Source organism: Diorhabda sublineata, chromosome 9 (genome assembly GCF_026230105.1).
Source record: "Diorhabda sublineata isolate icDioSubl1.1 chromosome 9, icDioSubl1.1, whole genome shotgun sequence".
Taxonomy (NCBI): Eukaryota; Metazoa; Arthropoda; class Insecta; order Coleoptera; family Chrysomelidae; genus Diorhabda; species Diorhabda sublineata.
Window position 1 is genome coordinate 25,173,454 of NC_079482.1, and position 13,420 is coordinate 25,186,873.

At 32.5% G+C, this 13,420-nt stretch overlaps 1 protein-coding gene across 3 annotated transcripts in view; it reads left to right on the forward strand.

Moving 5' to 3' along the window:
* LOC130448880 (uncharacterized) overlaps positions 1–13,420 on the forward strand; it is a 54,860-nt gene that overhangs the window by 2,349 nt on the left and 39,091 nt on the right. Inside the window, exon 2 of one of the 3 annotated variants that reach the window (XR_008910385.1) lies at positions 6,640–6,760. The exons of 1 other annotated variant lie outside the window; for it this stretch is intronic. Coding sequence is in view for 1 of the 2 variants with exons in the window: in XM_056786448.1 (XP_056642426.1) it covers positions 1,239–1,304 (66 nt within the window). In the remaining variant the exon portion in view is untranslated. Of the gene's footprint in view, positions 1–1,052; positions 1,305–6,639; positions 6,761–13,420 lie in introns of those variants that run through there. One more of the 3 variants, XM_056786448.1, reaches the window with a different exon arrangement.

Consider the following 13,420-nt stretch of genomic DNA (forward strand, 5'->3'; position numbering starts at 1 on the left):
CTAATTACTTCGATTTAATTATTTCGAATAAATATAACTTTTCTCGATTTTTATTTTCAGTGTACGCAACTGCGAAAAATAACCTTTCACCTACAGAATTATGGGTATAGATACCGAATTCTTTCAATGTATCAGTTATTAAACTTGACCCGGTTTCCACACGCTTTATGAAGAATGCATATTTCTTCACAAATATATGAATCAAATTCTAATTAATTTGGTGTAATATTACGAGGATTACGAGACGAATCACGCAAGAAATTTATTTATTAACAGAAATTAATAATTTTGAATTATATGGGAACTGCATTTATTATTTTAGAAACTTTTATATCACTCAATAAGTCGTTGTTGTCGAATCCGTATGACGTCAAAAGACTATATGTCAAATGTCACGACATTTCGATTAGTCAGAACAATCGAATCTAAAGATCGGTTTGTAAAAAATCGATTATTCTTCAAGTTTACTTGCGATGTTGCCGGCAATTGAAAAAGTTTTTTTAATACTACAACTGCCTGCGATAAATACTGTTCAAATTCTTCGTTTAATCCGTAAGGAAAACAGAAATGTCGATTTTCAAATGTGTAATATCGATTCAGTACAACATATCGATTTATTTGTCTCAAGGAATCGATTCTTAGATTAATCTATTTAGGATCGCAATGTCTATTGTCAATATCAGCTGATACCAATTTAAATATGGCCGCCATGAGATGTACGAATAATTCTAACGTAATTTTCTGTGTAGTTTTTGAAGTTATTTGTTGGTTTCTGGGTTTAATTATTTTCATTTTTATTGCGAAAGGCCTTGATACTTTAAGAATATTCAAAATGTGGCAACGAATGATTCAAACAAATATTTTGTAAGTCATCACTATGAAGAATGCGGTCCTCGGCGACGATATTTATAAAAGAACGTTGGTGATTCTCCAAAATGATTATCGCGAATTCTCAACTTAATAAAATCATTTCTCGCCGATTATAACAAATCATTCGAACCATCATCACCGAACAAAGCACTTATATGGTACTTCGGCGGTCAAGTCCGGAGTCTCCGGAATACCCGGATCGGGTCGCAGTTCTCCGGAGCACCGAAGAATTGTATTCGTTACATGGCGGTGTATCGAATGTCAGTGTGTTGTTAGACTTGTACGAACGCGCATCGGCGCGACACATTAGCGAACGTGCGAGTTCGTGTCCGTGCGAAAGTGTGAAATGTCGTGAGATTTCGGCAGAGATGCGCGCCTCAATGTGCTCCAATAAACTGCTGCTCTATTTTTTTATCGGCGTCCTCACCGTTCCCGTAAGTTTCTTTTACAATATGAAAATATATCTATGACAACACAATTACACTGTCTGACGCACGTTTCGATAACCAAGGTATCGTCTGCAGAGACTGAAGGCAAACTTTACCTTCGATAACCAAGTTATCGTCTTCAGAGACTGAAGGCAAACTTTACCTTCGATAACCAAGTTATCGTCTGCAGAGACTGAAGGCAAACTTTACCTTCGATAACCAAGTTATCGTCTTCAGAGACTGAAGGCAAACTTTACCTTCGATAACCAAGTTATCGTCTTCAGAGACTGAAGGCAAACTTTACCTTCGATAACCAAGTTATCGTCTGCAGACACCAAAGGCAAACTTTACCTTCGATAACCAAGTTATCGTCTTCAGAAAGTGAAAGCAAACTTTACCTTCGATAACCAAGCTATCGTCTTCAGAAAGTGAAAGCAAACTTTACCTTTGATAACCAAGTTATCGTCTTCAGAGACTGAAGGCAAACTTTACCTTCAATAACCAAGTTATCGTCTTCAGAAAGTGAAAGCAAACTTTACCTTCGATAACCAAGTTATCGTCTTCAGAGACTGAAGGCAAACTTTACCTTCGATAACAAAGTTATCGTCTTCAGAGACTGAAGGCAAACTTTACCTTCGATAACCAAGTTATCGTCTTCAGAAAGTGAAAGCAAACTTTACCTTCGATAACCAAGCTATCGTCTTCAGAAAGTGAAAGCAAACTTTACCTTTGATAACCAAGTTATCGTCTTCAGAGACTGAAGGCAAACTTTACCTTCAATAACCAAGTTATCGTCTTCAGAAAGTGAAAGCAAACTTTACCTTCGATAACCAAGTTATCGTCTTCAGAGACTGAAGGCAAACTTTACCTTCGATAACAAAGTTATCGTCTTCAGAGACTGAAGGCAAACTTTACCTTCGATAACCAAGTTATCGTCTTCAGAAAGTGAAAGCAAACTTTACCTTCGATAACCAAGCTATCGTCTTCAGAAAGTGAAAGCAAACTTTACCTTTGATAACCAAGTTATCGTCTTCAGAGACTGACGGCAAACTTTACCTTCGATAACAAAGTTATCGTCTTCAGAAAGTGAAAGCAAACTTTACCTTCGATAACCAAGTTATCGTCTTCAGAGACTGAAGGCAAACTTTACCTTCGATAACAAAGTTATCGTCTTCAGAAAGTGAAAGCAAACTTTACCTTTGATAACCAAGTTATCGTCTTCAGAAAGTGAAAGCAAACTTTACCTTCGATAACCAAGCTATCGTCTTCAGAAAGTGAAAGCAAACTTTACCTTCGATAACCAAGTTATCGTCTTCAGAGACTGAAGGCAAACTTTACCTTCGATAACCAAGTTATCGTCTTCAGAGACTGAAGGCAAACTTTACCTTCGATAACCAAGTTATCGTCTTCAGAGACTGAAGGCAAACTTTACCTTCAATAACCAAGTTATCGTCTTCAGAAAGTGAAAGCAAACTTTACCTTCGATAACCAAGTTATCGTCTTCAGAGACTGAAGGCAAACTTTACCTTCGATAACCAAGTTATCGTCTTCAGAGACTGAAGGCAAACTTTACCTTCGATAACCAAGCTATGGTCTTCAGAAAGTGAAAGCAAACTTTACCTTTGATAACCAAGTTATCGTCTGCAGACACTAAAGGCAAACTTTACCTTCGATAACCAAGTTATCGTCTTCAGAAAGTGAAAGCAAACTTTACCTTCGACAACCAAGCTATCGTCTTCAGAAAGTGAAAGCAAACTTTACCTTTGATAACCAAGTTATCGTCTTCAGAGACTGACGGCAAACTTTACCTTCGATAACAAAGTTATCGTCTTCAGAGACTGAAGGCAAACTTTACCTTTGATAACCAAGTTATCGTCTGCAGACACTAAAGGCAAACTTTACCTTCGATAACCAAGTTATCGTCTTCAGAAAGTGAAAGCAAACTTTACCTTTGATAACCAAGTTATCGTCTTCAGAGACTGAAGGCAAACTTTACCTTCAATAACCAAGTTATCGTCTTCAGAAAGTGAAAGCAAACTTTACCTTCGATAACCAAGTTATCGTCTTCAGAGACTGACGGCAAACTTTACCTTCGATAACAAAGTTATCGTCTTCAGAGACTGAAGGCAAACTTTACCTTTGATAACCAAGTTATCGTCTTCAGATACTGAAGGCAAACTTTACCTTCGATAACCAAGTTATCGTCTTCAGAAAGTGAAAGCAAACTTTACCTTTGATAACCAAGTTATCGTCTTCAGAGACTGAAGGCAAACTTTACCTTCAATAACCAAGTTATCGTCTGCAGAAAGTGAAAGCAAACTTTACCTTTGATAACCAAGTTATCGTCTGCAGACACTAAAGGCAAACTTTACCTTCGATAACCAAGTTATCGTCTTCAGAAAGTGAAAGCAAACTTTACCTTCGATAACCAAGTTATCGTCTGCAGACACTAAAGGCAAACTTTACCTTTGATAACCAAGTTATCGTCTTCAGAGACTGACGGCAAACTTTACCTTCGATAACAAAGTTATCGTCTTCAGAGACTGAAGGCAAACTTTACCTTTGATAACCAAGTTATCGTCTGCAGACACTAAAGGCAAACTTTACCTTCGATAACCAAGTTATCGTCTTCAGAAAGTGAAAGCAAACTTTACCTTTGATAACCAAGTTATCGTCTTCAGAGACTGAAGGCAAACTTTACCTTCAATAACCAAGTTATCGTCTTCAGAAAGTGAAAGCAAACTTTACCTTCGATAACCAAGTTATCGTCTTCAGAGACTGACGGCAAACTTTACCTTCGATAACAAAGTTATCGTCTTCAGAGACTGAAGGCAAACTTTACCTTTGATAACCAAGTTATCGTCTTCAGATACTGAAGGCAAACTTTACCTTCGATAACCAAGTTATCGTCTTCAGAAAGTGAAAGCAAACTTTACCTTTGATAACCAAGTTATCGTCTTCAGAGACTGAAGGCAAACTTTACCTTCAATAACCAAGTTATCGTCTGCAGAAAGTGAAAGCAAACTTTACCTTTGATAACCAAGTTATCGTCTGCAGACACTAAAGGCAAACTTTACCTTCGATAACCAAGTTATCGTCTTCAGAAAGTGAAAGCAAACTTTACCTTTGATAACCAAGTTATCGTCTGCAGACACTAAAGGCAAACTTTACCTTCGATAACCAAGTTATCGTCTTCAGAAAGTGAAAGCAAACTTTACCTTCGATAACCAAGTTATCGTCTTCAGAAACTGAAGGCAAACTTTACCTTTGATAACCAAGTTATCGTCTTCAGAGACTGAAGGCAAACTTTACCTTCGATAACCAAGTTATCGTCTTCGGAGACTGAAGGTAAACAGTTTATCTTCAGTCTCTGAAGACGATAACTTGGTTATCGAAACGCGCGCCCGATTTTCAATGTTAATTTTGTTTATTAAATAGTCATATAATAAGTAAGCTTAAGTATTAAAAGTATAGATCATCGTATTCTGTGGTTTTAACCCAGCTCTTTGAAATCTTGGTTAAAACATTATTTGAGACTAGATGCGAAAAATTGTCGCACTGCATTTTCAACATATCTTTGGATTCAATTTTTCTCACACAAGAATTACGCCTTGAATCTGAATAAATTGTAATCTGACAGCGCAGGATCTGGACTAAATGCTGGTTGTGGTAGATGTTCAATATCACCAAAATCATCGATCTTATTCCGAAGGAGGTTTAGTATTGTCTTGTCTATTCTCCATTAGGATCAATACACTTTTGCGTGCATCAACCACATCTTCAGGTGTAGAGGAACGTAGACCTCGCGATTTATTGATCTGCGGACATCAGAAAAAATCATTGGGTGTTAAACAAGAGCTTTACGACGGTTGATCCATCAATTCGATGTTTTAACTGCTCAAAAACGTTTTTGTTTGAACTGATTGTCGTCCTCAAAAGGAATCCTCAATATATGAATACAACGGACTAAGAAGCGTTTACCGTTTAAGAAGTAGAGGGTTCAGGAAAGGAAAAAAGAAGGTCTAACTACAAAAATAGATGAGAGGACATCGAAAACGAAACCAAGTCTCGAAAACTCAGTTTTTCAACCGTAAAAAGTTGTGGGATCAGCAAAATTTGTTATCTTCTTAATCCATAAAATTTTCATTTGATACTTTGAGATGGAAATTTAGATTTTCCGTTCGATAAAAAATTTTCTGTTCACTTTAACGTTCCTAGTTCGTATCTTTATAAATTAACAGCGAACAAAATCGATTTTATTTTTATAACACGTTCCATCCTCATAAATTTCATAGAATTAAAGCAGAAAGAAGCACATTAAATGAGATTTACGAATTGTACGAGGTAACTAATAAGGAAATCGATTGTGATGAACGCGCTGTAATTTAAATTCCATTCTTAAACTTGAAAATCGTTAAATTACACATATGTATTAAAAGAAGCAGTTAAATTCGTTTTTTTTCGTACGTCAATTAACAACCACGAAACTCTTTCATACGATACATGAAAAAATTACGTGTATCAAGGTAACTGTCAAGGAAAAATTTCAGAATGAAGGTGTGGAAGACGAGATAAAATAACTTTTATCGTTAATCATTACTTTTTATTTAATATAAATGAGATATGCGAGAATAATCACCTCATAGACTATTTATAATATATATATATAAGTATGAAAATCAAAGATTTTCCGTTCTTCAAATGAGAAAACAACTACTTTCCTGGCTAATACCTCGACGAATATTGAATTTCAACTCCTCTGAAAAGCGTGATGTCAAACGACCTTTTTATCGATATTAATATCTCCAATAGCTCGCAATTGCAAGGAGATATTGTAACTACTGACTAGTTTCGACGTTATTACGTCTCATCAGAGTGGTGTAACAAACCCTCGTTCGGACTTGAGATCCGATCTGAAGACAACGTCAAAGAGCGTCGCTATTTGGTTCATGTGGTTGAATATTCCCCAGCGAACGCTCACTGGCGCCATCCTCAGTTCCAACTGCGAACCACAGGTCAGGTAGCGTAGTCGCCGATAATATAGATTCCGATAGTAAATATCAAAATATATTATTTCTACTATTCGGCTATGATATAATTTCGAAAATGTATTCTGTCGTTTTTCAAAGGAGAAAACAACTACTTTCTTATCTAATACCTCGACGAATATTGATTTACATCTCCTCTGAAGATCGTGATGTCAAACGACCATTTTGTCGATATTAACGTCCCCAATGGCTCGCAATTGCAAACCCTTCTTATTTATATTTTTTTTACATTAAACTCAAATTCTTTTGAACACATTCTGGCAAAGATTGACAAAGTCCAATTCCTGTTTTAGGTTACGTTGATTGACAAATCTGTCAAATTTTTGATAGCTGGCGAAGATCGAAAAAGTCCAATTCCAGTTTTAGGTTATGTTGATTGACTTTGACAAATCTGTCAAATTTTTGATAGCTGGCAAACATCGACAAAGTCCAATTCCTGTTTTAGGTTACGTTGATTGACTTTGACAAATCTGTCAAATTTCTGATAGCTGGTAAAGATCGAAAAAGTCCAATTCCTGTTTTAGGTTACGTTGATTGACTTTGACAAATCTGTCAAATTTCTGATAGCTGGTAAAGATCGAAAAAGTCCAATTCCTGTTTCAGGTTATATTGATGACATTTGACTTATTTTCATTTTATACGATACATTAGTCGATTGAAATATTGTTAGAATGGTAATTTAGACATTTTAATGACGTTTCTGTCTTTTCTTTAGTCTTTATTCAAAACCAAAGTGTAATTCATCGATGTATATTGCAGTTTTTAATTTAAAAATCAAAAATTTTGACGTTTCCACTACTTTCAGTCACAGTATAGTCAGTAAATTTCTTCAATTACATCATATCACACTGTTTTAAACCACCGAGATTATGACGTGAGTATTTGTAAATCATGGAAAGAGCGCGCATAACAAGTCCGTGTATCCCAGATGAATAATAATACAGCTACAGCGTGAATCGGAGGATTATTCAACTGGTCAACTTTACTGCAAGTTAGAATTATATTTGCAGGTATTACAAGGAGAGTGCGAAGTGTTAAAAATGGTTTTTTAGATTAGTAACAGAAATTGTATTGCTAGTTCAGATTCTTATCATTCAAATTCATGTTTAATATCAATATTCGACTCAAATCGGATCCTTTTCACAGCAGATCTTGTCTAAGCTAGAAAGCTAGGTAGGAGCAGACCTGTTGACGCAAAAGCTTTTCGACAGGTGTCAGATTTTTTACAGGAGTTACAGCTGGCAACACCGTATTGTTGTAGCGAGATCAGACCATTGTTAAACGATAAACATGATTTGTGAAGATGGTGAAAGAACGTTGAAACATAACCTCAAAATTGATAATAATATAACTAAGTGCGTTTGATTTAACACAAGGCGAGTTTAAGTTTATTATTAAATTGTATATTTATCTTTGTGAACGAGCCCACTGATCGGAGTTGGTAAGGCGTATCTGCAGACTTAAAAATACGATGAGAAATGATGAAGGAATAACACCCACGGAGAAAGAAAATAATCCACACATGAACGAGAAAATAAAAGTTGCTTTATCTATTTCGTGTGTGAACGTGACAGTTTTAGATAACAGTTCCTCACAAGTTATTAATAGTTGCCGTTTGGCTACCTACCGAGTAAGCGCATTTTTGTATCAAAAACATTCATTTAACGATAATCACCCGGTTCACAAAACTTTTCGGAAACTGAATCACATAGATCACCAATCAGATGATTGCGAATCCAAACACAGAACGAGTTTCACATCAGAATTATCGATCTTCGTGTTTTGGTAGATTCAAATTTAAAACTCAAGTTAATTCTAGTACTTTAGTTACTTTTTTTTGCAGTAAAAGTTTAACAAATCAATACATCGAAATAAACTAGTTCTACGACGTTATCTAGATCTGTGATCGAGTTAACTCGATCATAGAAATAGGTTCCATTTTGTCCAACAGTGACATTTGTTATTTGACATTGACATAATTATTCTTAGTAAATACAAACACTAAATTTATCAAAATTTTAAGTTTAACAATTTGAATTTTGGATAATGTTTGATTTGAAAACGTGCATGTTTAGAAATTGATTTGTGAGTGAGCCAAAGAAATTTATCGTTTGAGCATCGACTTTATAAATGAAGGAGATTCAATGAGACTAATAATAGGTTTGTTCTGGTTTGAATGATATTTTCGCGTTACAGTTTTTGCAACAGTACTTGCTATCAGTCAAGCATCTAAAGGATAGTCCCGGTAACAATTCACAAATTAAAGAAACACTATATGGTTCGTTAAACTCGTATAAAAACTAATTTTTTGATAAGTGATGTTTTGTATCTACACCTCGTACATAGAAAGTAAATCGTGTTAACTGGGACAATGTCTAGGAAATAAATTATGTCCAAAAAAAGTCTTATAATATTATTTCTTAATCTGAAGGTCGTAGATGAAGTTTGTGCAAGAGAAAGCAATTGCATTCTTTAAATGATCGTTTTTGTTGTATTTTTCTTTGGATAATTGCATAACTGAAACACCTACAAATAAATGCCATGTACTTTATCCACTAGAAATCTTCCATTTTGAGGAAGAAAAATAACCTCGATGGCGATTTTTTACAAATACTGAATGAGGTAAATAGAACCATGAAAGTTTCATATATTTTAGTTTATTAATGTTAAGATACAATTATTCAAATTTGGACACATTTGTAGTTTGCGTACTTTTTGATATACAGGGTGATAAGAAAATTGATAGTTTTGAACAGAGACATTCAAATATTTTGATTGTTTTTGATATTTTAGGTATTTCTAAGTAATTTTTTGTTGTGACTCTTGCGACTCGACCTTCAGGTTGTTTTCTATCGATTGTTTGAAATCGTGTACAGGGGGTTGAGAGAAAATAATGTTTTTGATCAGAACTATTGAAATATTTTGATTATTCTCGAAATTTCGGTATTTTCTGGTTCATTTTTATGAATTTTTAATCACGTATTCAATCTAAAGGTTGCTTTCTATCTATTCTTTGAATTATATATTTTTTTCATGTACAGGGTGTTGAGAAACTTATGATATTCATCACTAACAATGAAAAGTGTGAATATTTTGTAATTTTCCAGTTTTTGGCTTAATCAACCAATTGAATAAACGATATATTTTAAATTTTGTACAAAATACTTTCAATTACATAAGTTGTAGTATACGAGGGGTCCAGAAAATGATGGTTTTAATCAAATCTATTGGAATAATTTGATTTTTTTTCGAAATTTCGGTATTTTCTGGTTCATTTTTATGAATTTTTAATCACGTATTCAATCTAAAGGTTGCTTTCTATCTATTCTTTGAATTATATATTTTTTTCATGTACAGGGTGTTGAGAAACTTATGATATTCATCACTAACAATGAAAAGTGTGAATATTTTGTAATTTTCCAGTTTTTGGCTTAATCAACCAATTGAATAAACGATATATTTTAAATTTTGTACAAAATACTTTCAATTACATAAGTTGTAGTATACGAGGGGTCCAGAAAATGATGGTTTTAATCAAATCTATTGGAATAATTTGATTTTTTTTCGAAATTTCGGTATTTTCTGGTTCATTTTTATAAATTTTTAATCACGTATTTAATTTAAAGGTTGATTTCTATGGATTCTTTGATTTATATATTTTTTTCATGTACAGGGTGTTGAGAAACTTATGATATTCATCACTAACAATGAAGTCTCATATTTTTTAGTTTATTAATGTTAAGATACAATTATTTATATCTGGACACATCGCATTTGTAGTTTACGTACTTTATGATGTACAGGGTGATAAGAAAATTGATAGTTATGATGGGAAACATTCAAATAATTCGATTGTTTTTGATATTTTAGATTTTTCTAAGTAATTTCATCAATTTATGATTATAATTCGATCTTCAAGTTGGTTTTAACCGATTCTTTGATCATCATGTACAGAGTATTCAAAAACTTGACAGTTTCCATCAGTAACAACGAAACTTTCTGATATTAATGTATTTTATACGAATTTATTATTATATTATATTATTAATATAATAGTCTAGAAATGTTTTAACAATAAGTTAAATGAAGGAAAACCGTTTGAATAATTCAATAATTATAAAAATGATGAACAATAGGTGAATAAAAACATGTTCTTGAATTAATTACTAATAATTATAAATCTATAATTCCAATCTAATATATCTACAGAATTTCGAAATAGTTTAGCATGTGGAGGTCAATCTAACATCGATAATTGTATATAGGGAGGCCGTAGATTGTATAACTACAACATCGATTAAATCAAAAATACTAATCGTTTAGTTATAATTTTTTCAATTTCATACATTTTTTTCCTTTAGAAACGCAACGAACCTTATTAGTATGTGGTACGGCGTCCCTTCCTCTATCTATACAAAACGTTGATATACGAGGGTTGTTACGTAAATTTTGAGATAGATAAATAAAAATCAATACACAATACACTTTGGCATGTGTGTAACCAATTGTCGAAGCATTTTTTCCGTTTCTATATCAACAGCTTCTTCAGGTGTAGAAAAACGTTGATTTCGTAATTTATTTTGGATCTGCGGGAAGAAAAAGAAATCATTGGGTGCTAAACAAAGACTGCGCTCGATGTTTTGACTGTTCAAAAACGTTTATGTTAGAATTGATCTGTCAGAGGTCGTATTTTCATAAGAAACAATGAAAAGTGTGAATATTAATTATTATTAATAAATTCTTTCAATTACATAGGTTGTAGTATACGAGGGGTTCAGAAAATGATGGTTTTTATCAGAACTATTGGAATAATTTGATTTTTTTTCGAAATTTCGGTATTTTCTGGTCCATTTTTATAAATTTTTAATAACGTATTTAATCTAAAGGTTGCTTTCTATCGATTATTTGAATTATATATTTTTTTCATGTACAGGGTGTTGAGAAACTTATGATATTCATCACTAACAATGAAAAGTGTGAATATTTTGTAATTTTGTAGTTTTTGGCTCAATCAAACAATTGAATGCACGAAATATTTTAAATTTTGTACTAAATACTTTCAATTACACAGGTTGTAGTATACGAGGGGTTCAGAAAATGATGGTTTTTATCAGAACTATTGGAATATTTTGGTTATTTTCGAAATTTCGGTATTTTCTGGTCCATTTTTATAAATTTTTAATAACGTATTTAATCTAAAGGTTGCTTTCTATCGATTATTTGAATTATATATTTTTTTCATGTACAGGGTGTTGAGAAACTTATGATATTCATTATTAACAATGGAAAGTGTGAATATTTTGTAATTTTGTAGTTTTTGGCTCAATCAAACAATTGAATGCACGAAATATTTTAAATTTTGTACTAAATACTTTCAATTACACAGGTTGTAGTATACGAGGGGTTCAGAAAATGATGGTTTTTATCAGAACTATTGGAATATTTTGGTTATTTTCGAAATTTCGGTATTTTCTGGTCCATTTTTATAAATTTTTAATAACGTATTTAATCTAAAGGTTGCTTTCTATCGATTATTTGAATTATATATTTTTTTCATGTACAGGGTGTTGAGAAACTTATGATATTCATCACTAACAATGAAAAGTGTGAATATTTTGTAATTTTGTAGTTTTTGGCTCAATCAAACAATTGAATGCACGAAATATTTTAAATTTTGTACTAAATACTTTCAATTACATAAGTTGTAGTATACGAGGGGTTCAGAAAATGATGGTTTTTATCAGAACTATTGGAATATTTTGGTTATTTTCGAAATTTCGGTATTTTCTGGTCCATTTTTATAAATTTTTAATCACGTATTCAATCTAAAGGTTGCTTTCTATCGATTATTTGAATTATATATTTTTTTCATGTACAGGGTGTTGAGAAACTTATGATATTCATTATTAACAATGGAAAGTGTGAATATTTTGTAATTTTGTAGTTTTTGGCTCAATCAACCAATTGAATGCACGAAATATTTTAAATTTTGTACTAAATACTTTCAATTACATAAGTTGTAGTATACGAGGGGTTCAGAAAATGATGGTTTTTATCAGAACTATTGGAATATTTTGGTTATTTTCGAAATTTCGGTATTTTCTGGTCCATTTTTATAAATTTTTAATAACGTATTTAATCTAAAGGTTGCTTTCTATCGATTATTTGAATTATATATTTTTTCATGTATAGGGTGTTGAGAAACTTATGATATTCATCACTAACAAAGAAAAGTGTGAAGATTTGATAATTTTGTAGGTTTTTGCTAAATCACTCCATGAATTCGATGTTTTAACTGTTCAAAAACGTTGTTATTTCAACTGATCTGTCAGAGCTCGCATTGTCGTTGTGAAAGTTGATTCGTCTTTCGAGATTTGTGTCTCTGATTTTTTCAAACACTTCTAGCAAACAAATGCTGTTGCACCATTCAGAATAGAGCGTTCCACGTGGCTCTAATGTCCAGTTATTTCGAAAAAATTGGCCACCTATCGTTTTATTTTATATCATCGACGTCATAGAAAACCATCGCACGGAAATATTAACGATTTAATAGGATTTTTTGACAAAAGCGAATGGTAATTACATACTTTCGCGGTCCCCTCGTTTTTTGACTCTAGATAATCGAAAAATCATCCGATTTCCATGAATTTTTTCTATAAATCTTGGTTTTTACGTCGGTTTTAAGAAAAAAAAAAATAGGAAATATGTCACCTGGAGATTTCGTATGGTTTTATGACTTTAAATTCTCTTTAACAGTCAATTTTAGTAAGATACCAGTTTTTTATGGTGAAAATTTTCAATTTTTCAAAGTTTACCCTTCAATATTGTACACTCGATTATAATAAGTGATTTTAAGAATGTTTTTGTTACTTGATAAAAAATGTACAAACGATTATATGTGAGAAAAAGTCAATTTTAAGGAATTTTTTTTTATTTTTAATTGTAAAAACATGATAAATCAACATTTTTGCACAATTTTTTTTTCAATTTGTTCGTTTTTTTTGTGTAGATTATGAAAAAAAATATAACAACTTCATTTGACTATTCGGAAAAAAGTTATAAACAATTATACGT